This window comes from Nerophis lumbriciformis, linkage group LG08 (assembly GCF_033978685.3).
Source record: "Nerophis lumbriciformis linkage group LG08, RoL_Nlum_v2.1, whole genome shotgun sequence".
Classification (NCBI taxonomy): Eukaryota; Metazoa; Chordata; class Actinopteri; order Syngnathiformes; family Syngnathidae; genus Nerophis; species Nerophis lumbriciformis.
Window position 1 is genome coordinate 36402367 of NC_084555.2, and position 27926 is coordinate 36430292.

The 27926-nt window shown below is 39.9% G+C and overlaps 1 protein-coding gene across 2 annotated transcripts in view; it reads left to right on the forward strand.

Moving 5' to 3' along the window:
* kif26ab (kinesin family member 26Ab) overlaps positions 1-27926 on the forward strand; it is a 179752-nt gene that overhangs the window by 81397 nt on the left and 70429 nt on the right. For both annotated transcript variants that reach the window (XM_061968817.2, XM_061968818.2), the window contains exon 3: positions 21569-22033. In XM_061968817.2, the coding sequence (XP_061824801.2) occupies positions 21569-22033 (465 nt within the window). The remainder of the gene's footprint in view (positions 1-21568; positions 22034-27926) is intronic.

Below are 27926 nucleotides of genomic sequence, written 5' to 3' on the forward strand. Positions count from 1 at the left end.
TCAGGCCCACTTGGGAGTAGATTTTTCTCCATGTGGCCCCCGATCTAAAATGAGTTTGACACCACTGTGCTAAACGTAACAAATAAATCTGTTTGCCTGTCAATAATTCCAGATCGAGTACGCATACAAAAATCCCACTAATCCCTATAAAATGTGTTTAGTGTTAATGTTTGTAGATGTTTGAAACAGGCTAATTGGATTTACATTATATGTTTATGGGGAGATTTGTTTCTATTTTCGTTCAGTTTGCTCGTCAGAATTTTAGGAACTAATTGCTCACAAAAACTGAGGTACCACTCACTGTGCAGATGATTTACAACAGGAATGGTTAATGAAAGAAATCTGAACCATTCGGTTGATGTGTGTTGTTCGGATCATAGTTTTTTTTTTGTTACAAGTCAGTTTTGAGCGTGTATGTGTCGGTCTGATTATAGGCGTGGGCATCGTGAGGTGAATGAGAAGCAGGAGAGTTGTGGAGGCGTTTGTGTTGTAGAAAGTGTGGACAAAGTGAGCAAAAGCACTCGAGCCCCAATGTAATATCACGAGTCCTGATAAATGTGCTTGACTCTATGTTCATGGTATAAAATGTGGTTATAAATCATTTTCAACTTTTTTTTTTTTTTAGATATTTTTGTGAGAACCACAACTGATAAATGGAAATGGTGGTTCACTGAGATGTATGAGATTCTGGGGTGTTAAAAATAACAACAATGTACACTGAACAGAATTGAAAACCGTGACCACAAAACCAATCTTGTTACTGTGGCTGTTTTGTAGAGCGCATTGAGATATGTGAGAACTTTCACTGGGGGTCAAACTTTTGGATGGATTTACAATGCTACCATGCAGTGTATTTGTCGCAAAAATAATAGCACAGGCAACACAGTGAGGGTGTGTGTTTTGCCAAATGTTTACCCTTTTGTGTGCAGCAATTCAAGAATAGAAGAGACAAACAAATACCCCATGGAGTATCCTAATTTTTTCCATGTGACTATATGTTGGTCTCACGGTGGATTCAAGCAAACAGTCCTTCCATAAGGAGAGAGAGGGGGAGCTTGAATCTGCAGCAGTAACTGAAAACGTGAATGTTTTTCTCTATGCTGCTTGCCAGCGTTCTATAATTACTGCAGTGTTCATTCTCGCTGGATATTGGAGAGGAATTCTTGTTGAAGGATACTCAACATTTCAGCTTGTCATCACTTTTATACCACTTTATTTTCATGACTGAGACTATGCGGTGGCTCTTTTATGTGTGCCTTGCGTGAAATGTTGCTGTCATTATTTAAAATGAGAACAATATGCACTGATCACAATCCATATGTTTAAGATTATGTTTCTGAAATAAAGACATCGCTTTAAAACTGACTGATTCCATATGCTGTTGCATAGACTAAGGTTTCTATGTCATTAGATGTACTGATACTGATACTGATACAATTAATTTAGTTTGAGCATAAGTGAACACTTTTGCATTACTAGAATAGAGTAATACAACACGCCATCAGACTGCACAACTCCTCTCTGGCGGGCAGGGGGGGTACTAGGATGACAGGGGGTGCAAAACAATAACAATACTGAAATAAACTGCAACAAAAAACAGTGCAATAACAGTGCAATACATCTTCATAACATGGTCACTACTGCATAGTTTCTCTTGTTATATTCTTATTTTTACTTTTATATTTTGATTCTTATTGTTGCTTTTTATTTTTATTCTTATTGTAATATTTCCTATTTTATTTCCATTTATACCCCCATTATTTACTTTTTACTTTTTAAATTTGATCTCAATTCTGTAAACTGCTTGTGGAATTTTTAATTTTCCTGAGGGAACTCTCCTGAAGGAATCAATAAAGTACTATCTATCTATCTATCTATCTATCTATCTATCTATCTATCTATCTATCTATCTATCTATCTATCAGTGACGTGCAGTCAGGGGAGGCAGGTGAGGCGGGGCCTCACGTGCCACCATGGAAAGGAAAAAAAAGGAAAAAGAAAAAAAAAAAAAAGTTATATGTATCCAGTGATTATACTATAAAGTTATGTTCACCAGTTTTAGATTACTTTTATTCAAAATCGCAGAATTTTCACATTTGCCGTTCAAATACTGAGAAGAGACTTGCGGTGAGTCAGCAGCCAGTTGAGGCACGTCACTGAGTTGAGCCTCACCATGGATTGCGCAATGACTCGGCTAACTGCTGGCCTGCTGTGCAGTGAGACCGTATTGCTATATGAATTATATTATACATTTCCATAGTTTAGTTAGCTGAGGTATATAATGTACAGTGTATTTTGTCAACAACTGTATGTGTGCAGTAATCCCGCCTCCTGGTGGTAGAGGGCGCTAGTGATCCCAGAGATCATTCATGCGACTACTCGGCTGCAGAAGAAGTGACAACAAGCAGCAACAGTTAGCGATCGTTTATTTTTTCCTCTTGCCTGGACTTTTAACATGGAGGATTACATATCTAAAATAAAACAGTTTTCTAAACTGGACTTTCAATCGAAGCAGGAGGTAATACTTAAAGTAAGATCGCCATCGAGACAGAGAGACTTTTAAAACTGAAGAAAGATAAGGAAGACTTCTATAAACAAGTTATCGATGCTTTTGTTCAAAAGGAGCTGCGCATGGACTTCATTTATAAGTAAAGGTAAGACCATAATAACGTTTTTTTAAATTAAATGTGTTTTTTTGTGTGCTACAGTTTGTATGTGTAAAGTTAAAGTTAAGTTAAAGTACCAATGATTGTCACACACACACTAGGTGTGGTGAAATTTGTCCTCTGCATTTGACCCATCCCCTTGATCACCCCCTGGGAGGTGAGGGGAGCAGTGGGCAGCAGTGGTGATTTAACCCCCAATTCCAACCCTTGATGCTGAGTGCCAAGCAGGGAAGAATGCTGGTATGAGCTTTTAAACATAACCCGTTAACTGCTGCCAATCAAATGGTGAATAAGATACTCTTTAGGGTTCATATGTTTGTAAATCTGACTGTGATGAAGTCAGTGCCTCACCAGCCATCAACCTCACCGCACGTCACTGCTATCTATCTATCTATCTATCTATCTATCTATCTATCTATCTATCTATCTAATATGCACACTTTCTTAAAGTGTGTGTGGTGATGCTGTCATGAGTGGGGCTTCAGTAGAGATTCATCGCTTTACTCAGGGCACACAGTGACAAATCAAAGCATGCGGGGGCCATTTTTTCAAAGCCAATACAATATATTACCAGTCGATAATTTTTACCTTCAGGGCTCACTTCAAGTTTGGGCTCGGGGACCCGCAAGGGTCTCAGTAGTAAAAATGTTACAAACAAATCACATATTTTTTTATTCAACGCTTAAATCTCTCGTTTAACTTCAGGTCTATCTGTCGATGTAAAGTTTATTTTTTCTTTGTTTCTTCTCTTTTTGTCAAAACCCTGTTTTTATGGCAAAAACACAACATGTGCAATATTTTCCCACGGAATAATTTCAAAGTGGAATATTTGATGGGAAGTAATTAACTGGAGCCTTGGATAGGTCAAACATTGATTTTAATTATTTTTATGAGCAATGACACCAGAAAGGAGTCACACTAAAAGTATTGGGGATATAAAAGGGCCCCACTCATAAAATGTTTCACTTTAAATGCTTAAGCCTTTGAATTTCAAGGGGGGTCTCTTAAAAATCCACTTAATATTTATCCGTTGATTGTTTTTATTATTTTCTCAGGTTTTTTTTTTTTCCGTTTTTGTCAAATAAAACTTTTTTGTATGGCAAACACACAAAATATGCAATATTTTCCCTAAAAAGTATATCAACATTGAATTTTTTATGTGAAATAATTTGAGCCTTGAATAGATCCATAATTCACAATAAAATTATTATATTTTGAGAAATTACTGTTTAAAAAAAAAAACATCCTACCTGGCAGCTTTCTGTTATTAGAAAGATAGCAACTTTTTAAAAGTTAAAGTTAAAGTACCAATGATTGTCACACACACACTAGGTGTGGCGAAATTATTCTCTGCATTTGACCCATCACCCTTGATCACCCCCTAGCAGGTGAGGGGAGTAGTGGGCAGCAGCGGTGACCGCGCCCGGGAATCATTTTTGGTGATTCAACCCCCAATTCCAACCCTTGATGCTGAGTGCCAAGCAGGGAGGTAATGGGTCTCATTTTTATAGTCTTTGGTATGACTCGGCCGGGATTTGAACTCACAACCTACAGTTTTCTCATTACATTTGACCTGTTTGCTCTTATATTCCACTTTTTAAAAGTACAAAAAAAATAGTATTTCAAGAATGTGCCACGGGCCGTTAAGGGCCACACTTTGCAAATCCCCATGACTTGTTTTCTCTCTAAATAAGTTATAGAAAAGTGGTAATCTTTCCAGTTAGACCCCCGTCGCCTCCAAACGAAACTCCAACACAGCTGACAGCTGAGACAGAGGAGACAAAGACAGGTGGCTGTCATCACTGGAGGGGGGGGGGGGGTTGAAGTAGTGGCTTGGAAGATACTTTTGAGTCTGGATTCTGTACTTTGTGGCGAGTGTTTTAAAGTGGGCTCTTCATTTCAAATAGGCCTTTCAACAGGCTCCAATGGATGGTTTGGAATACTGAATTCGGGTTTACTTTGAAACTGCATCAGAGGACTTTCCAAATGCATGGCAAATATGCTGTATATTTGCTTTTTAATATTCTTAGGATTCATATTTCTCCATACTGTTCCATCATATGTGCATTAAGAGGGGTTTTGAACCCCTCTGCCGCCCTCTTCAACTCTCCATCTGTCCTCACTTTCACCTGCAGTTTACTGCAACACCTGGCACCCGTCTCACCAGCTTGCCTGTTGAATCTTTCATTATTTTCCCATCTCCGTTTGTTTCCACAGCTCGGTCTGCTGGCTGGGGAAAGGGGAGGGGGGCAAATGTTCTTTGGTAACAGGATGTAAACACAATCCTGCATGTAAGGATGGTACAGTTAAAAAAAACATTTTTACTGCTATAATATAGAATGTGATACATAAGGTAGAAAAAACTGTTTGCTTTTTAGCAAACCATGTTGCTCTAACAAGCAGATGTCTATTCCTCCCTAGCACTATTACCCCCTTTTAAAGTGGATGAAAGAGACAGTAAATAATGCCTCAGCCCTGCCGAGGGGAGCAAAAGAGGTCAGAAAAGGTGGGGAGAGAGAATGGAAGTCTGTCCAAACAGTCTGGAAGGGGCTTGTTTTCTTTATGTGCGTGAGTGAACAGGAAAGGGTAATTAACTGACCAAGTGGCGAAAGGCTGGAGTGATGGATAGATGCGGCGTAGAGACACAGCCACACGAGGGGACAACATACTCACATGCACTAAAGCTTTGTCCTGTGAAACCTTTATGCAATGACACTTTTACAGTAAGGGCAGCTACAAGCACTCTTGGCTGATAAATGGGTCCATCGTGTGGGCTTATCATAGTCATAGATGGTTGATGACAGCTTTAGGCTCAATCCAAATTCTCCAACTTAACCAGTCCCCCTCGTCTTTACCCTCACTCTTGGCCCTTACAATCGAGTACCATGGCGAAGTGTTGAAAATACGCACCTAGGAATTTGGCCGTCGCTCTAGTCTCGCTATGTCCTCAACCCTCGCCGTTTGCTGCCAGTGACAATACTCAGATGCAACAAATGTCTCAAATCAGTTCATTTAAGTTTCAGGTTATTTTGAACATGCATACAATACAATGTAATTCATCACATATTTTCACATATTGTTTCTTTACAGCACGTCCGAAAAGGAGTAGGAAGAAACTGAGCTTATTTAATCCTACCCCTTTTCATACCATAGCAATTTTATTCCATTTCCTTGTTCTCTGTAACAGAACAGTGAACAAATAAATAATAAACAAATAATATATCATAGTAAGTCAACAAATATTAAACACATAAATAATATTTGTCTCAATAAAAAAAAGGGGTTTAAGTTGTACTTTGTGAACACTTGTAGTTTGAACAGTCTCTTAAACTGAATCATTTTGGTGCATTGTTTGATTTCTTTGGTTAATCCGTTCTATAATTTAATTCCACATACTGATATATTAAAGGTTTTAAGTGTACGAGCATACAAATGTTTTAAATTACATTTTCCTCTAAGGTTACATTTCTCCTCTTTTGTTGAGAAGAATTGTTGTACATTCTTGGGTAGCAGGTTATAGTTTGCTTTGTACATCATTTTAGCTGTTTGTAAATGCACCGAATCGTTGAATTTTAATATTTGTGATTCAATAAATAAAGGGTTTGTATGTTCTCTATATCCAACATAGTGTATTATTCTAATTGATCTTTTTTGTAACACGGTTAGTGAATGAAGCGCACATTTGTAGTTTCCCCATATTTCTACACAATAACTCAGATATGGTAACACTAGCGAGCAGTAAAGAATATAAAGTGATTTTTGGTCCAGAACATGTTTTGCTTTATTCATTATTGATGTGTTTCTTGCTACTTTATGGTGTATTTTTTTTACATGAGATTTCCAGATCATTTTATCATCTATTGTTACACCACAAAATGTGTTTTCTTTTACCCTTTCAATGTCTACTCAGTCTATTTGTATTTGTGTTTGACTTTCTCTTCTACTGTTACCAAATAGCATTATTTTAGTTTTACTGAGATTCAAAGATAGTCTGTTTTTGTCAAACCATCTTTTTAATTTGTTCATTTCTTCTGCTATTATTTGTATTAGCTTCTGTGTGTTCTCTCCTGAACAGAACACGGTTGTGTCATCTGCAAATAATACTAACTTTAAGTCCTTTGTAACTTTACAAATTTAATTTATATTGAGATTGAACAATTTTGGTCCAAGTATTGATCCCTGAGGTACGCCACAAAATATTTTCAGCTCTGTAGAAGTGTTAAGTACCTGTTTGTTTACTTTCAAGATGCCGTCGCACGCGATGTTCGGCTTTGCTTGTTCTTTTTTTATTATCTTTCACCCGTCTACATCAAGAAGACAGTTGAGAGGACGTTTTCTGCAAATAATGGCACATAAATTTTTGGTATGTGAAATGTGTTTCATTGAGGGAAGTGATTATACAAACCCCGTTTCCATATGAGTTGGGAAATTGTGTTAGATGTAAATATAAACGGAATACAATGATTTGCAAATCCTTTTCAACCCATATTCAATTGAATGCACTACAAAGACAAGATATTTGATGTTCAAACTCATAAACTTTATTTTTTTTTTGCAAATAATAATTAACTTAGAATTTCATGGCTGCAACACGTGCCAAAGTAGTTGGGAAAGGGCATGTTCACCACTGTGTTACATGGCCTTTCCTTTTAACAACACTCAGTAAACGTTTGGGAACTGAGGAGACACATTTTTTAAGCTTCTCAGGTGGAATTCTTTCCTATTCTTGCTTGATGTACATCTTAAGTTGTTCAACAGTCAGGGGGTCTCCGTTGTGGTATTTTAGGCTTCATAATGCGCCACACATTTTCAATGGGAGACAGGTCTGGACTACAGGCAGGCCAGTCTAGTACCCGCACTCTTTTACTATGAAACCATGTTGATGTAACACGTGGCTTGGCATTGTCTTGCTGAAATAAGCAGGGGCGTCCATGGTAACGTTGCTTGGATGGCAACATATGTTGCTCCAAAACCTGTATGTACCTTTCAGCATTAATGGCGCCTTCACAGATGTGTAAGTTACCCATGTCTTGGGCACTAATACACCCCCAAACCATCACAGATGCTGGCTTTTCAACTTTGCGCCTATAACAATCCGGATGGTTCTTTTCCTCTTTGGTCCGGAGGACACGACGTCCACAGTTTCCAAAAACAATTTGAAATGTGGACTTGTCAGACCACAGAACACTTTTCCACTTTGTATCAGTCCATCTTAGATGAGCTCAGGCCCAGCGAAGCCGACGGCGTTTCTGGGTGTTGTTGATAAACGGTTTTCGCCTTTCATAGGAGAGTTTTACCTTGCACTTACAGGTGTAACGACCAACTGTAGTTACTGACAGTGGGTTTCTGAAGTGTTCCTGAGCCCATGTGGTGATATCCTTTACACACTGATGTCGCTTGTTGATGCAGTACAGCCTGAGCGATCGAAGGTCATGGGCTTAGCTGCTTACGTGCAGTGATTTCTCCAGATTCTCTGAACCCTTTGATGATATTACGGACCGTAGATGGTGAAATCACTAAATTCCTTGCAATAGCTGGTTGAGAAGGTTTTTCTTAAACTGTTCAACAATTTGCTCACGCATTTGTTGACAAAGTGGTGACCCTCGCCCCATCCTTGTTTGTGAATGACTGAGCATTTCATGGAATCTACTTTTATACCCAATCATGGCACCCACCTGTCCCCAATTTGCCTGTTCACCTGTGGGATGTTCCAAATAAGTGTTTGATGAGCATTCCTCAACTTTATCAGTATTTATTGCCACCTTTCCCAACTTCTTTGTCACGTGTTGCTGGCATCAAATTCTAAAGTTAATGATTATTTGCAAAAAAAAAAAAAGTTTATCAGTTTGAACATCAAATATGTTGTCTTTGTAGCATATTCAACTGAATATGGGTTGAAAAGGATTTGCAAATCATTCTATTCCGTTTATATTTACATCTAACACAATTTCCCAACTCATATGGAAACAGGGTTTGTACTTAGGTTCTGGCTAGGTTTTATGAAATCCACTATTTAACTTATTATTTGTATCCATTTTTAAGTCACACTCTTCTGATTCATTTGTTAACTGTATAGCACTCGTTGTCTCGGGGGGTATCTGAGCTCACTTCGTTTTGAGGGCTATGCGGTCCTAACACTTGTCCCTCCCCCCTTGCCCGATGGAGAAATCGGACATCACTTGATTGACGTGAAAGCGCAAAACCAAGTTATTAGACACTAGTGATTAGAACTAAGACAAGGCGGAAGGGGAAGTATTCGGATCAGGCCTTAGCTTTGATGCAACTTCAGATGAAAAGCTACATTAAAATCGTAATGTCATGAAATTGGTTCGTTAGATTCTTATGGAATTCTTCACAAGAGAAATGCTGTGATAGCCTGGACAGTTGGAAGTGTCACTGAAGGGTAAAACCTATTTGCATTTTCAGTCAGCAGTTCTCTGATGGTCAAAAGGGAGGAGAGGCCTAAATCTCATAAGGCAGGCAGTCTGACATCTGTCTCTGTAAGCTCCTCATGAGGCAACAGATGCTAGATGCTCTCAGACGTGGCTGCTCATTTTAAGGGAATACACACGCAGACCTCAAGCTCGCTTCTCCAAACAACGTGACATCCTCGGTCGGTCCAACTTTAAAACCCTTGCTGACTGCAACGTGCTGTTCAAGTAAGTTGCCTTAAGGATGCCTTTGAAGTATGCTGCCTTGTTTTTATTGTCTCGTTACTATTTGCCTTGCATGTTACCACCACGCAGTCATGAAGGAAAGACATGCTGAATTGGTTCTGCAGATATATATGTCACAAAGGTTCAAAGTCAGGCAGTCTAAAGTGATTTGCATGCGGGAATGTTGAAATTAATGGCATGATGTAATCGCACTGTTATGTATTAGAGAAAAATACATTGAGTGATAGCAGCCTTTAACCAAAGCTTAGATGGATGAACTTAGTTATTTCGTGACCCAAAGGGACAGAATATCATAAGATCCTTCCTTTATCAGTCCAACCAGGAAGTCATGATGATGCGACCGCGCCAATTAGTTTGTTCAAAAATGGCGGTAACGTGCGGTGGGGAATGTGTTGGAACATAAATTAATGTTTTATATGGACGAACACTTTTTAAGCATAAAACATTCACAGACAATGAATGGTCATAACTTGCAGACACCACCAAAGATTGCCTGTGGTGGTGTTTCTTTCTCCAACTAATAATCAAAACAGTACAGTAATTTCACAATGAGAAAGTGCTCTTACTGCTATCCAGTGTCTACTTTTCTAGACTTTTTACCTAATTCATGAAATGTGTTACAACAAAGGTCAGTCCGATTAACACAATGTTGGTTTTCGAGAACAATCAAACCCTTTATTTGTTGAATAAAAATATTGAAATGGAAAGATTTGGTGCATTTTCACACAGCTAAAATAATGCACTGAGCAAACTATAACTTGTTACCCAACAATGTACAACAATTATTTTCAACAAAAGAGGAGAAATATAACCTTAGAGAAAAATGTAACATAAAATATCTGTATGCACACACAACACTTAAGACCTTTAGCATAGCAGTATGTGTAATTAAATTATGGATTGGATGAAGCAAAGAAGTCAAAGGAAATTGTTAAACTCAAAGTGTACAAAGAAGAAGAATACTGATACAAATCTTGAACTTGATTGATAAATGGCACATAATCTATTATATAGTCAGTAAATTATTTGAACCATACAGTAATTTAATTACCTATTTATGTGAACTGTGTTGATATCTATTTATTTGTTCATTCACTGTTGTTTTGTTTAAGATCGAAAAAAAGAAAGTGAACACTTGTGTTAGAAATTATATCCAGACAGGAAAGAGGTAGGGTTGAATAAACTCTGCTTCTTCCGACTCCTTTTCGGACATGTTTAAATGTGAAATTGTAAACATGTAACTGTGAACATGTTTGAAACATCACTATGTTGTTATTTTTATCTTGTATTACTAGATTGTTGTTGTTGTTTTGTTTTGGGTTTCTTTCTTCTTCTCGGTTTTTTTTTCATTTTGGAAATAAGTATTTACAATATAATACAGTGGGTGACATTGTTATCACCAGGAAGGATGAGGTCACCTACCTAGGTTCCATTCTAGAGGCTAATCTTTCCTGTGATAAAATGGCAACCAAGGTAATCAAAAAGGTCAACCAACGAACGAGATTTCTCTATAGAATCTCCTTTCTGGTCAACAAAAGCACTATGAAGATTCTGGCGGGAACTCTCGTCAACCCTTTTTCGATTACGCATGCACCTCCTGGTACCCTAGCATCTCCAAAACCCTCAAATCTAAACTCCAAACATCCCAGAACAAGCTAGTCAGATTACTTCTAGACCTCCACCCAGATCCCACCTCACTCCTACCCACTTCTCCAAAGTGGGCTGGCTCAGGGTGGAGGACAGAGTAAAACAACTTGCACTGAGCCTAGTCTATAAAATCCGCTACACCTCCCTGATACCGAAGTACATGTCAAACTACTTCCTTAACGTAAATGACCGCCATAACCACAACACCAGGGGGAGCTCCACTAACCACGTTAAACCCAGATTCCGAACTAACAAAGGTCTTAACTCATTCTCTTTCTATGCCACATCAATGTGGAATGCGCTCCCAACAGGTATAAAAGAAAGGGCATCTCTATCCTCCTTCAAAACCGCAATAAAAGTTCACCTCCAGGCAGCTACAACCCTAAACTAACACCCTCCCCGGATTGTTAATAATCAAATGTAAACAATCAAATACAGATACTTTTTCTTATGCCTTCTGATCTCTCTCTCTCTCTCTCTCTCTCTCTCTCTCTCTCTCTCTCTCTCTCTCTCTCTCTCTCTCTCTCTCTCTGCCCACTACTTGCTGTCCATATCCTACCAAGTCAGACCTACACTGTTCCAATATCCATTTTTCTGTTCTCAATTGTTGATGACTGATGATAACAACCAAACAGCCCCCCCCGCCCCCTTCCACACCCCGGATTGTAAATAATGTGGCGTGGGGCAGTGGAAGAGTGGCCGTGCGCAACCCGAGGGTCCCTGGTTCAATCCCCACCTAGTACCAACCTCGTCATGTCCGTTGTGTCCTGAGCAAGACACTTCACCCTTGCTCCTGATGGGTGCTGGTAAGCGCCTTGCATGGCAGCTCCCTCCATCAGTGTGTGAATGTGTGTGTGAATGGGTAAATGTGGAAGTAGTGTCAAAGCGCTTTGAGTACCTTGAAGGTAGAAAAGCGCTATACAAGTACAACCCATTTATCATTTATTTATTTATAATGTAAATAATTCAATGTGATTATCTTGTGTGATGACTGTATTATGATGATAGTATATATGATAGTATATATCTGTATCATGAATCAATTTAAGAGGACCCCAACTTAAACAAGTTGAAAAACTTATTCGGGTGTTACCATTTAGTGGTCAATTGTACGGAATATGTACTTCACTGTGCAACCTACTAATAAAAGTCTCAATCAATCAATCAATCAATACAGTACAATAAAACATAAATACAGTATTTTTTGTTCAAATCCTGTGCTTTTTTATGATAATGTTGCTCGAAACACTTAAAACATTGATAGCAAATGTATAATATCACAAGTTAACTCAATATTTTGGAAAAAGAATGCACCTCAAAACATCTCAACATTTGCTGTAACTTTCTGAAAAAGATGCCACGAAGAGCCTGCAAAATCCTGGAGGGACTGCTTTATTATTTAGTTTAGACTGTGATTTGGATTTTTAATATCAAATGCAAAGTTGTGTGAATTGCATAGGCTGGATTAAATCTTCTCTGGTTGAATATATATTTTTTCCATTTTTATTTGATTATCTTCTATTATCATATAGTTTGTGTCAGCTCTGAATAAACATGGCGATTAAACCATACGCGTTCTGACTTTGTTATGACATTATTATTGTCAACCAAATGTCTCCGCAGTGGTACAATGGTAAAAGTTGCACACTCTAAACAAACACATACGTGGCCTAATCCTGTTGCATAGTCTTAAAACAGTCCTCTCACAGGTTTGGCGCAAACATCTGTTTAATGGGATGTGCCGATAGCGCCGCTTTCTGTTCCGCTGAGGGCGTTCTCACAGTTTGTAGAGTAGCACACTCGTGTGACATCCTGGGTCATTGTGATGTGTGCCTCTGAGCAGGTAGTGGTTAAACTTAATGGTGTGTAACCCACAGGACTGCTGTGCCACTAAAAGCTTCACCTGATATCTAATCAGTGTCGGCGCTCGCTGCAGGCCTTCCAGCCCTCAAATATCCTTGAAGGGATCTGAGCTTGAGTCGTCTGTTTTCAAGAGCACGTCATAGAGTGGGGGAAGTGTTGAGTAAGAGCAAAGGGGAGTAGAAGACGGCGGGCAAAGAGGGATTATACCGCTGGATGTGTTTCTTTTATCCTAAGGATGTAATCTGCTTTAATGCCCTGTGCCCACCCGGGGCAAGACCAGCAGCTGTTCTTGTACTTCTCCCACTTGGCTGTCAAGGGAGAACCCGGCTACCTGTGGGAACGCCGGCCCTCAAGCACAGGATCTAGACTAGGCCCCTGCGGCTTTATTGGGGGCCAATCTCTTTGAGATTTATAGACTTGTGGTGTGTGGTGAGGGTCAACAGAGTCCCATGCAGAGTAAACTAGACGGCTCATGTCGCATCCTTTCGGGGCACCAGTGAAGACCAAAACAAGGAAATGAGAGAACTTTTCTGTGTGGTCCTGATTTTACACCAAGTACTTGAATGTGTAATGTGTCAACAAGACTGGTGCAAAGTCTACTGAGGTAAGAACTGCCTGGTAATCTATAGTATAAAGCAGGGGTTCAGTGACTCTAATACGGTTAGGGCCTCCTAGTCCGCCTAAAAAATGTTTTTCTGTGACATACAGTATTTTGAGGAGTTTTGTGCTCAGACCAGATTTTATTTACTATTACTGTTAAAGGTAACTTACACCACCAAAGTATTCTGCTGTGTTTAGGGCATGGGTGTCAAACTCTGATTTGACCCGCCGTGTAATTTCGTTTGGCCCTTGAGGCAAAATCAAATTAACATTAGAGCTGGCCCGCTGGTATTCGCATTCACCGCTAATACTCATACTTGCCAACCCTCCCGATTTTCCTGGGAGACTCCCGAATTTCAGTGCCTCTCCCGAAAATCTCCCGGGGCAACCATTCTCCCGAATTTCTCCCGATTTCCACCCGGACAACATAGTTGGTTGCGTACCTTAAAGGCACTGCCTTCAACGTCCTCTACAAACTGTCGTCACGTCCGCTTTTCCTCCATACAAACAGCATGCCGGCACAGTCCCATTTTTTTATGCGGCTTTGACACACACACAAGTGAATGCCTGCATACTTGGTCAACAGCCATACAGGTCACACTGAGGGTAGCCGTATAAACAACTTTAACACTGTTACAAATATGCGCCACACTGTGAACCCACATCAAACAAGAATGACAAACACATTTCGGGAGAACATCCGCACCGTAGCACAACATAAACACAACAGAACAAATACCCAGAACCCCTTGCAGCACTAACTCTTCCGGGACGCTACAATATACACCCCCCGCTACCACCAAACCTCGCCCCCCCAACCCCCAACCCCGTCCCCGCCCACCAAGTTAATGTTGATATTTACCTCAGTAAATAAAAAAAGAGGTATTCAATTTTTTATTAACATTTTATTTAATATACCATTGATGTTTTTTCATTCGTTTTTTTTAAAGTTGATTTTGCACTATTAAGTTATATTAGCGTTGCTTGTTCCATATTCAGTGTTAAAGCAAATCCGTATAGCAAACTGAGCAATAATTAATGTTTTATTCATGCACTTTCTCTTGCTACTTCAAGGCTTGAATGTTTGATTCATTCATTATTGTTATTTTATTTTCAAATTTATTATTAGCCTGTGGAAAAAGTTTATTTTGATATTTACCTCAGAAGGCTGCAAATAGAAAAGAGGCATTCAATTTTTATTTAAATTTTATTTGATATGCCATTGATATTTTTTAATTATTATTATTATTATTTGAACTCGATTTTGCATGTCACTATAATGTTATATAAGCCTTGCTTGTTCAATATTCAATGCAAAACTTGTTTGGGTCCCTATTAAAAGGTTAATTTGTTCAACATTGGCCCGCGGCTTTGTTCAGTTTTAAATTTTGGCCCACTCTGTATTTGAGTTTGACACCCCTGGTTTAGGGGAACCCACTTCACACTTTGACAGTAAAATGTGAGGGAAGAATTACTGATGGTTAAACTATTAGTTAAATTAATATACTGCAGCATTTTTGCCATGAGAAATGTGGATTTAGTCTGTCCAAAGTGCGCTGTGGACTCACAAAATAAATCACACAAGCACAATTGCAGAAATATCTTTAGGCGGCACTATCTCACTTCCATTTTTGTTGTCATCATAGATGCACATTGGTCCAATTTTTCTTCATTTCTTTTTCTGCCACCGTGGGCAGCAGGGTCGTTCTCTGCACAGGAAATGGGCTCAACTGGAATATTTTTTCAGTGAAGCGTGCCTTTCGGCGAGCGAGGCACCTCATGCATTTCAAATCGTTGTGACCTTCTTGTGATTTAAGTCAACTCCACATCAGAGCATCGTTGAGCGCTTTATGCAAAATGAATCGACAGAGCTCTACTTTGTCTAGATGAAGAAAAGGTGCCCGGATTTGGTAGAGTAAATGTTGTGATTTCTAGTTTGAAAAAGAGCTTTTGTGTGATTTTTGCCATCTCTCTCCCTGTCCTATCATCCACAATTGGCCAAGGTTGAGGTTGTTTCCATCAGCCTGTGGGCATGCACTGCATGTGATGACACTCTCCATCAACCCAGAGACACATTCACTTAGATGGTCTGCGGTGGTTTTCATCATGGATAGTGTGAGGACAGGGACAAACTTAGGTCTTTAAGGGCAGCGGAGGGGCTTTTTCCACATAAGAAGGTCTGCTTCGCCCTGCTCTGCAGCTGACCGACCTCCTTTCCATAATAAGGCCACGGCATCTGACTACGTTTTTCCCCAGAGTTTAATAAAGATCAGCGCTGACAGGCAGTAAACCAACAAAACCACCCACAAGCCTCCAGGCAAAAGGGCCACAACCCGGGCATACCTCCTCCCTCCACTCTTACTCAGTCTGTTCTCTTATCCTCACCCCATGCTTCACTTGAGCTTTGCTTGAAAACCGAAACCATCTCCCACTTGCACAGAACAATGGCTGGTGAGTCAGATCCCTGAGGTAGAACCTCCTCACTAGCAGGAATGCTTTGAACACATGGCTTGTGTTTACGTGCTTCTCTGTGATGCTCTTTATGCTCACTTGCACCTGTCAATCATACATCACTTGTTATCACTTATGTTTATTGTCTCAAAAGCAAAGATTGTGTGATCATCTGCCGACCTTATTTAAGTGACAGTGTGTCCTTCACTTTCTTAATTCCCTAATCATTTGCCATCATCAGCGCCATCATCCCCACAAGCTTTGTGGCCGTGACCCTGCGTTCACTCTGCTGGGCATAAAGCTTGCAGACTGTTTTACAGGAACAGCCGGCTCTCTAACCTCCCGAAACCTAACTGAATAGCAGATGGGCTGAGCTTTGTGTGTCTTTTTATTAGCTCCCCTAAATCAACACTTAACAATGCATGGAGAGCGGCAGCGGGATTGATCTATTCCATCTACCGGTGCCCCAAGGTGGGTAAGGGGTTGCCGAAGGGTAAAAGGGTGAGAGTGGATGGATAGAAGGAGTTAACTGGTTTTGACTCACCTTCAATTTCCTGCCCGGGAAAGGCAATGTACAAACCCTGTTTCCATATGAGTTGGGAAATTGTGTTAGATGTAAATATAAACGGAATACAATGATTTGCAAATCTTTGTCAACCCATATTCAGTTGAATATAGACTTAGACTTAGACTTAGACTTCCTTTTTATTGTCATTCAAATGTGAACTTTACAGCACAGATAAGAACGAAATTTCGTTACATAAGCTCATGGTAGTGCAGGATAAAAAAGCAATAAGGTGCATATATAAATAAATAAATATATATAAATAATATATATAATATATATATATATATAATAAATACATATATATAAATATATATATATAAATAAATAAATAGATTACTGTACAGATAAATATATTGCACTTTTTCACATGCGTCCACGTTTATGGATGTATGTTATATTGTCTTTTTTATTCCAGCGTGTTAATCCTTTTTGGGGGGAGTTGAGGGGATAATTTAATTTAATTATGATGCGTTCAAGAGTCTTACGACCTGAGGGAAGAAGCTGTTACAGAACCTGGAGGTTCTGCTTCGGAGGCTGCGGAACCTCTTTCTAGAGTCCAGCAGTGAAAACAGTCCTTGGTGGGGGTGGGAGGAGTCTTTGCAGATTTTCTGAGCCCTGGTCAGGCAGCGGCTTTTTGCGATCTCCTGGATAGGAGGAAGAGGAGTCTTGATGATCGTTTCCGCTGTCCTCACCACTCTCTGGAGAGACTTCCAGTCTGAGGCATTGCAGGCTCCAGTCCAGACAGAGATGCAGTTGGTCAGCAGGCTCTCTATAGTGCCTCTGTAGAATGTGGTGAGAATGGGGGGGAGGGAGCTGTGCTCTTTTCATCCGATGCAAAAAGTGCATGCGCTGCTGAGCTCTTTTTACAAGAGCTCCGGTGTGTAGGGACCAGGTTATATTGTCAGTTATCTGCACCCCCAGGAACTTGGTGCTGCTTACTATCTCCACTGCTGTGCCGTTGATGTAGAGTGGAGCGTGGCTGGACTGGTGCTTCCTGAAGTCAACGATGATCTCCTTGGTCTTGTTGACATTCAGGACCAGGTTGTTGGTTCTGCAACAGTCAACCAGATGTTTCACCTCCTCCCTGTAGTCCATGTCGTTGTTGTCACGGACGAGGCCCACTACTGTCGTGTCGTCTGCATACTTCACAATGTGGTTAGTAGTGAACCTGGCGCAGCAGGTATGCTACAAAGACAACATATTTGATATTCAAACTGATAAACTTTTTTTTTTTTTGAAAATAATCATAAACTTTAGAATTTGATGCCAGCAACACATGACAAATAAGTTGGGAAAGGTGGCAATAAATACTGATAAAGTTTCACCATCTACGGTCCGTAATATCATCAAAGGGTTCAGAGAATCTGGAGAAATCACTGCACGTAAGCAGCTCAGCCCGTGACCTTCAATCCCTCAGGCTGTACTGCATCAACAAGCGACATCAGTGTGTAAAGGATATCACCATGTGGGCTCAGGAACACTTCAGAAACCCACTGTCAGTAACTACAGTTGGTCGCTACATCCGTAAGTGCTAGTTAAAACTCTCCTATGCAAGGCGAAAACCGTTTATCAACAACACCCAGAAACGCCGTCGGCTTCGCTGGGCCTGAGCTCATCTAAGATGGACTGATACACAGTGGAAAAGTGTTCTGTGGTCTGACGAGTTCACATTTCAAATTGTTTTTGGAAACTGTGGACGTCGTGTCCTCCGGACCAAAGAGGAAAAGAACCATCCGGATTGTTATAGGCGCAAAGTTGAAAAGCCAGCATCTGTGATGGTATGGGGGTGTATTAGTGCCCAAGACATGGGTAACTTACACATCTGTGAAGGCGCCATTAATGCTGAAAGGTACATACAGGTTTTGGAGCAACATATGTTGCCATCCAAGCAGAGGTGGGTAGAGTAGCCAGAAATTGTACTCAAGTAAGAGTACTGTTACTTTAGAGATTTATTAGTCAAGTAAAAGTAAGGAGTAGTCACCCAAATATTTACTTGAGTAAAAGTAAAAAGTATGTTGTGAAAAAACTACTCAAGTACTGAGTAACTGATGAGTAACATACACACTCATATCATATATATATATATATATATATATATGTATATATATATATATATATGTATATATATATATATATATATATATATATATATATATATATATATATATATATATATATATATATATATATATACATATACATTGATATATACAGTATATAATTTATAAGTATTTATTTTGCTGTTTTTGTTTGCATGTTAAAGGTGTTTTAATGAATATACATGCATGTTTAACATATAGATTCCTTTCTTTCATGAAGACTAGAATATAAGTTGGTGTATTACCTGATTCTGATGACTTGCGTTGATTGTAATCAGACAGTCGTGATGATAACGTCCACGTTTTCAAATGGAGGAGAAGAAAAGTTCCTCCTTTCTGTCTAATACCACATGAAAGTGGTGGGTTTTTGGCATCCTATTTGTCCAGCTTCCATATTCGTTTTTATACACTTTACAAGAAATATATTGGCGTCAAACTCCGTAGCTTGCTAGCTTGTTTACGCTGGCTTTCGGAGACTCTTGTTTTGAAAGCGCAGGCGCAATGGCGCGGCACTTTTATTGTGAAGACAGGAACGTCCTCATGTGCGGTTAGTCTTGAGGCTTTTGACGGTACAGTTGAAATAAAACAAGTATCTTTTTTCCTTCACACTTTTGATTGATTGATTGGAACTTTTATTAGTACATTGCACAGCACAGTACATATTCCGTACAATTGACCACTAAATGGTAACACCCCAATAAGTTTTTCAACTTGTTTAAGTCAGGTCATGTGACCACCTGGCTCTGTTTGATTGGTCCAACGTCACCAGTGACTGCATCTGATTGGTGGAACGAAGTGAAACGTCACCAGTAAGGCAGGCACTTTGAAGGTCTGTCTGACAGACCAAAACAAACAAAGCGTGCATTAACAGATCAATAAAAATTAGTAGCGAGTAGCGAGCTGAATGTAGATAAAAGTAGCGGAGTAAAAGTAGCGTTCCTTCTCTATAAATATATTTAAGTAAAAGTAAAAGTATGTTGCATTAAAACTACTCTTAGAAGTACAATTTATCCCAAAAGTTACTCAAGTAGATGTAACGGAGTAAATGTAGCGCGTTACTACCCACCTCTGCATCCAAGCAACGTTACCATGGACGCCCCTGCTTATTTCAGCAAGACAATGCCAAGCCACGTGTTACATCAACGTGGCTTCATAATAAAAGAGTGCGGGTACTAGACTGGCCTGCCTGTAGTCCAGACCTGTCTCCCATTGAAAATGTGTGGCGCATTATGAAGCCTAAAATACCACAACGGAGACCCCCGGACTGTTGAACAACTTAAGCTGTACAAAAAGCAAGAATGGGAACGAATTCCACCTGAGAAGCTTAAAAAATGTGTCTCCTCAGTTACCAAATGTTTACTGAGTGTTGTTAAAAGGAAAGGCCATGTAACACAGTGGTGAACATGCCCTTTCCCAACTACTTTGGCACGTGTTGCAGCCATGAAATTCTAAGTTAATTATTATTTGCAAAAAAAAAAAAAAGTTTATGAGTTTGAACATCAAATATGTTGTCTTTGTAGTGCATTCAATTGAATATGGGTTGAAAAGGATTTGCAAATCATTGTATTCCGTTTATATTTACATCTAACACAATTACCCAACTCATATGGAAACAGGGTTTGTACATCAAGCCAAAGGGCAGTATGTGCTGTTTTCCTTAGTTTTATCCAGCAATTTCCCTCAAGTTCCACAATCTCACCACAGTGGCTGACAGTGTTAATAAAGACAGCAACCTACCCTGATCCAACCCAGTGAGATATACTCTCTTGATTCCATATTACACTAAATCTGTCACCCAGCTGGCCACGAGCTCTGTTTGTCGTTTGCAGTTTGGATTTATGGGGTTTGTATGTCCGGTTTCTGAGTTGTGCTTGGAATCTGCCCCCACCTGCTAAAGCTGAAAGCAGGTAGCCAGCACAGTAAATCATCAGCCAGCAGGCAACCCAGTCACAGTACAATGCTTGACTGCCTGCATTAATAACGCTTTAAGACAGAGGTTGTGCTAATATGTCAGGCTACACTGTAAGGCTACATATTGTTTATTTAAACTGCAAGTGTTTTATTAGAAGGAGGCTGAGATTCCCTCAGCTGCTCTTTTTAGTGCCTTTTGGGTGCGATGTATTACGTGTCTACGGAGCTTGATGTATTAAGTGGCACTACATTAGAGCAGTGGATTATTGTTTCCTCCTTACTCCTCCTGATCACCTCTGAGGGTCCACAAAGCAAAGGCCTCATAAACATTTATGTTTGGGCTGTGGGCTCCCGTCTTAGACCATGACTCCACTGGGCCACAGCCCCTTTATGCCTCTTATGAGACTCTCAAATATATGCCTGCCTGTGTGTTTGTGTGTTTATTTGCCCCAAAATGAATGTTCACGTAGAATTTGAATAGTTGGCTGACAGCTTGGTGTGCCTCCGGCTTCCTGCAGGAGATAGTTATTTTCACATTTGCTGGCATATCATCTGTTTTCACGCTGAGACACTTATCATATGTAAATTGTATAGCTTTGGGTGCCAGAGTCGCTTCAGCTGTTGCTTTTCTTCAGCGTTCTTGTCCAGCAGAGAGGAACACCCGAGGGAACTCTCCTGGCAATTAGGAGAAAGGACTAAACTTCACTGGACACCATCTCTAAAAGAGCAATTCTCTTCATAAAGCTGCCAAAATAAATACAGATAGATTTCCCCAGAATTTTAATGAGGATTGACTCTGTTGGATATTCTACTAATCTACCAGAGCCTTCTTCTGGAGCCGTCTCATATGGTTCGGCTTGTTTTGTCGGTCTTGATTGGCTCCGCAGAATACACACCGCAATGAACACATGTCTGATCAACAATGTGCTTGCATGTAGACAGAGCGTCTCAGTCTGAACAAGCATGTGAGCAAACCGCTAACAAGCCACTGCCGCTACCAGAAAACATGAACAATATGTTTGTGTGTGGACATTTTGTGCAAAGAGTTACGGGGACCCTTTCATGTGTGTTTCATTTGTCCCGCAGGACACGGGATATGCAACGTTCTTATTCGAGCAGCTCCACACATCCGGGAGCAAGGAAGGCGCTGTCAGCTGCTGCCAGGTGTGCTTCACACCTCTCCACAAACTGAGGCAGGAGGCGCTGCAGACTCTCCATGCTCCCGCTCTCGGCCCAGACATGCCGGCCTTGCCAGCCTCTTCCTTTTTACCGCAGCCCACAAGATTCGCTGTGGCACCGTCCGGCATCAATGCCAAACAACTATCCAAAGGCCAAGCACACTCACTCCTACCCTTGGGGGAGCAGCACAGAGGCCCATGCTGGTCCCAGTACCCCTCGGCTTCATCAGGTCCGAAGACCAGCGTCCAGGTGACAGTGGCAGGAGGGCAGATCACTGGATCCTTGAGCTCTGTCACCATCCAAGCCCAGCAGTACCTGGAAGGCATGTGGAGCATCTCGAGGGTCAACAACTTCATTCCTCAACCTAAACCGGTATGTACTTTTTTTAAACTTTTGAAGTATTTCACTTCCTTTCGTCATTTTTAAGCTACTAGGACCTTTTATATTTTAAAATACTTTGGCAGTAAACCAGGCTTTAATTCCTGGGCGACAGACAACACAAAACAATGTACTGTATTTACAGTACATTGAGACCATGAGATCATCATGTGTTTGGGACAAAAAAAGATAATTAACCTTAAAGTATTGTCTTAAAAGTAACATTTGCTTCTGATAGGATCATAACATAATTTAGGTGACTCTTGGATAATAACAATTTAAAAGATGAAGCCCTAGGTTGGCCTTCCATTCCTCAGCAGTCAAGGAGTCGCTGTGTTTTTAGGTCAGAGGTCATGGCAACACTAATCTACCAGTGTCCTCCTCAAGGCCATTTCCATTTCACCACAGCATCATCATAACTCTGTGTTTCCCACAGAACTGCAGTACCATGAGGGCGCTGGGTGAGGGATAAGACATAATCGGGTCATTGGTTTAATTGGTCATGGACATTATAACGGATGCAGCATAAGGGATATTATTCCCTAGGAGTGTCAAAAAATAGATTTTCGAATTTTAGGATTCTTAAGCGATTAAAAAAATTTAATAAAAAAAAAAGAAGTTGGTTTTAAAAAAAAAAAAAAAAAAATTATATGTCCTGCAGTCACTCAGGCAAATCATATTGTGGAGTAGGCCTACGATATCTTATTATTCTGTCACCTATTTGAATAACCAAAGTATCTGCACAAACACAAACAATGGCAGCAAATGTATTTGCCTATATCATAAGTTGTAAACTGTAGTCTTAAATCCAAGTGTGCAGGTTAGCCATAATAGCTAATTCGTTGAGCTGTTAGATGCTATTTACGAACCAAACAGCTGTCATTCTGATTGTAATGATATGAAAACATTAATATCACATCAGACACACTTAGGAGAAGCCATTATTGCTTTAAACATAAAGTATATCTTAAAACATTAGAAAAGTCAAATCGACAATGACTTCTGCACTGCTCAAAAACTACCACCATGTAGTGGCAATTTCTAAGTAAAATGTAAAAAAAATAAGAGTCTCCACATATACATTGAGCCTTCTAAACCGGCATTACCAAATCTTTTTATGGCCGTCAAAAATAATCTGGAAGAAATGAATGTACTGAATAGGCTAATGTAGCCAAAAATGTTACTTACCGTATTTTTCGGACTATAAATCGCAGTTTTTTTCATAGTTTGGCCGGGCGTGCAACTTATACTCAGGAGCGACTTATGTGTGAAATTATTAACACATTACCGTAAAATATCAAATAATATTATTTAGCTCATTCACGTAAGAGACTAGACGTATAAGATTTCATGGGATTTAGCGATTAGGAGTGACAGATTGTTTGGTAAACGTATAGCATGTTTTATATGTTATAGTTATTTGAATGACTCTTACCATAATATGTTACGTAAACATACCAGGCACGTTCTCAGTTGGTTATTTATGCCTCATATAACGTGCACTTATTCAGCCTGTTGTTCACTATTCTTTATTTATTTTAAATTGCCTTTCAAATGTCTATTCTTGGTGTTGGGTTTTATCAAATAAATTTCCCCCAAAAATGCGACTTATACTCCAGTGCGACTTATGTATGTTTTTTCCTTCTTTAATATGCATTTTCGGCCGGTGCGACTTATACTGCGGAGCGATTTATACTCCGAAAAATACGGTAAGTAAGAGTATCGTTATTTTAGGGTAATATGACTTAAATAATAGTAAAAAAATGTACTTGAGTAAACGTAAGTAAGTAAGTATTCAGTAAAACTACTATTTTAGTACTGAGTAACTGGTATGTAACTTCTGATTTATTTAGAAGCTATTTTTTAAATTGTACTTGCACTATAACCATAGTTTCCATAGAGACAGCGATAGAGAGGTACTGTAGATAGAGAAAGAGAAAGAGAGAGAGAGAGAGAGAGAGAGAGAGAGAGAGAGAGAGAGAGAGAGAGAGAGAGAGAGAGAGAGAGAGAGAGTACTACACATGTACTACAAAAGATACACATTTTACAGTCACTTATGACATTATAACAAGGCTAATGTTAGCATATGTGCAGTTAAAACATAAAAACATCTACAACTTACCACAACATGTTTTCTCTCCAGAGAAGCGGAATTCTTGTTGTTTGAAATGTGAACATGACACAGGGTCTAAAATTTCAAAAATGCTTTAACATATGTACAATATTAAGGCAATAATACATGACAATAACACCTCATAAAAAAATAAAACAACAGCTCCAGCACATGATATACATGTTTTTCCTAGTTTATAAGTAAACATTGAAAAATGATGCTGCCTTATCTGATGGCATGTACTAATTTACAGTGTGTAATTTGAGTCAGGTCATATGACTGCCAGGCTCTGTTTGATTGGTGAAATGGAGTCAAACATCACTTGTGCTTACGTTGGATAGGTAAACAGAGTCATTTGACCGTGCTAGCTTGAAGAAGTCTCTCTTTCGAACCAAACAAATACGTCTTTGCGAGCAGTAATCAATATTTTATGACAAAACATAATGATGATATATAAATAAAGGAAGCAATCGGAATGAAACTCAATGTAAGAGTAGTGTTTCTTCTTCACTAAAATACTCAAGAAGTATATTGCATTAAAACTACTCTGCCAATTGCAATTTATCCAAAAAGATACTTTTTGCATTACCTTTGTGAATGTATAGGAAACAGTCAGTTCGTGTCCATGCACTAAATTAGTCTGATTCCTCAAATGGTTTGGCTCTAAATAAGCCTCCTACAACCCATTGAAACACCTTAGTCTGATTGTGTTGGTTTTTGAAAAATTGGACTAACACACCTGGATTGTGTGATTGAAAACCAGCTCTCTCGAGGAGGTGTGTACGGCCAAAGAGGACTCTTTGTGTCGCGCATGCGCCAGTCCCAACGCGCGGGGTGTAACTCTGAAGCAGATACCATTGAATAAAAACAATTGTTGTGAAAAGAAGACTGTTTATTTGCTTCACAAATGAAAACAACAGAACATTTTGAAATGCCTCGATGGTAGAAAAAAACCCAAAGATTTATTTTAGAAGGTAGCTAAGGAAATGCTTAATTCGGACTCCCGAACAAAATACGAATGCGATGAAAGAGAATGAAGCAGGTATATTAAAGGCCAATTATAAAGCGTACACATTGCACACTGCATTTGTGCACTCCGAACTGATTGACAATAACTGTATTCTACACAACTGGCAAGATAGTCCAGAACAATAGCAAACTTCCTGTGGAACAGTATCATCACTGTCGTTTCCTTCGATTTAAAACTCCATCTATCAATCCACACAGCCTTTTGAATGAAATCTGAGACATTCAAAAGATTTGTTTCCATAATCTCTGTCTGAAATTTCCTTCGAAAAAACTATTTAGTTTGTCTTTCTTTGCTTCGGACCTGCATCCGCTCCAGTACATTCTTGGTAGTAGTGTCATGTTTGTTGTGCAATCCAATATCATTTCTTGATGCTGTCTGCTAATTAACATAAGCATAGCTATTTGAAAGACGTAATATTTGTAATCTGTGCCAATATTACAGGGACATCACTTAAAACAAGTTGTAAGGATCTGGAATGCCTAGTGTGACGTCATAGCTCAACCGGAATGGCAATTAATTAATACGTGCTAAAAGGAAATAAGCGCCCCCAGTGTAAGGGAGGTGCAATGGCGTATGACTAATATTCACATAAGAGAGAGTGCACTGGGACTTTACATGTAGGTGGGAAAATACAAAAAAATTAACTATTTGAGAAATCACTCATTTAGTGCATGGAAACATAGTGACTGAGTCTGCACTCAAACTAAAGAAGCAGATCTTTGATGTGTCGAGAGACCCTTCTGCTGTATCACATTGATGAGCGAGGATCACTTTTTTAAACCTATTTTTCTTTCGAACACAAAACGAGCAGTGTTTTGTTGTCTTTAAGGTTCATACTTCCTGGTCTAATGATCAACCAATTGTGTGGGGACAGGCCAATCTAATCGATGTACAGCATAACTTAGTCAGAACGTTGATTGTCAGAGTTTTTAAATAAATCTTGTAATCACATGTGTGTACATTGAAGGACATGGCTATATTTATTCCCTCATGCTAAATGGTTCATATTGTGTCTTTCACATACGTAGTATGTGATAAGACTCTTGAAGGTTAGGATGTAGGGGTTTCATGGAGGTCCCAAACACAAGCAAGACGTTCCCCTTGTGTCTCTTGTTCATTAAAACCAGATCCTTCAGAATGACAAAAAGCCACAGTGGTCCATGCTTGCGCCAAAGGCAAAAGCTTTAATTCGCAATTCCCACTTGGCTTTTTTTGTGAAGAGGGCATGCAGTGTTGTGCAGACAAAGAAGCAAAGGCCGACTGACTGTGGGTATTACACAGAAGTTTGTGTGTGTGTGTGTGTGTGTGTGTGTGTGTGTGTGTGTGTGTGTGTGTGTGTGTGTGTGTGTGTGTGTGTGTGTGTGTGTGTGTGTGTGTGTGTGTGTGTGTGTAAGCTAGGGGCGCAGGGAGCACTCCAACACTGAGACCTCTTTGGATCCATTGCTATTCCCAACTCTCCTTATGTCTGGTATAATTGATTTGGTCTTTGGCATTGAAACTATCTGGGTGCCTCTTGAATTGGTGGACTCCTAAAAAGTTGTCTGCCTTGAATAGAAACCCAGTAATACAATTTTTAAGCCAGCAGGATCACATTCGCCTAAAAACCTTGTGCATTGAAGAGAAAAAAACAGTTTACCAAGTTATTCCTTGTATCATAAAAAAAACTGTTACTGCTCATCTACAAAGATTAAGTGCTTGTGACTCATTTTGCTATTGGCTCACGGCTCGCTCGGTGCCACTGCCACCTATTTGAACCCCAGAGGATGATTCTGGCTGCTGCAATGTTGTGATGCAGCTGGGCTTGCATGGCAATGGGCCACGAACTAAAGATAACAGAACAAGAAGGATTCCCTTTACAGTCCTGACAAGCAGAGAAACTGCAATTACCCTCTTTTTAGTTGGAAGATTTAGTGTCACTTGAGCAGTTTTACTTTACTTTTCCACCACATTTCTCATCTGTGTTTGAGAGTCTCACCTCCATTCGTTTCCATTAGCCCCACAGAGCAATGTAGCGTGACCGGCCAGATTAACTAGACCTCTTTCACTTGGCCAGTGATCGCCTGTTAACCAGTGAGATCGAAGGTCACAAGAGACTGCAGCCACGCCAGCCAACCCTGCTTGCTTCACGCTTTACTCCAAGAATTATTTTCTGTTACTTGGCTTCCTTGCTGCCACCCTTTTGCACACCTTTCCTTTTCCATTATGTCCAAATCTCCCCAGCTTTCGCTCCTCGCCCCCCATCGATCTCCGTCCTTGCTTTCTGTGACCAAAAAAAACAGATCAGACAGAGCTGGGGGTTAAAGGGTGGTAGGCCAGCTCATTACTGACTCCTGGTGCAAAAGGCTGCACTGACACAGCCTAATTACGTGACGTGGGGATAGATTGTACTTTTCATCCACAAACTGGAGCCAGTCTGGGTCCAAGGCTGCAGTGAGCAGCTTGGTTGAAGGGCTTAAGTCCTCATTCTCACCACCAAGGGGAATATCCTCTAATAGGCACTCTGATGCACTCAACTTGTAACCAGCTGTCCCTGTGTGCTCCAGAAATTTTGGCCTGATGATTTTTAAAACTCATATCTAATAGGCTCAATCTGTGAAACATTCGATGGGCCTTGCATTTGTGCTTCCTGTGTGGCTGCATGTGAAGTGTTCCGCTTTTTTCGTGCCAAAGTGTAATGGACCTATTTCTCTGGCACGGGCCCAGCTTCTTACCAGTATTTTGTTCTGGTATTTGCGTGGAGAGCT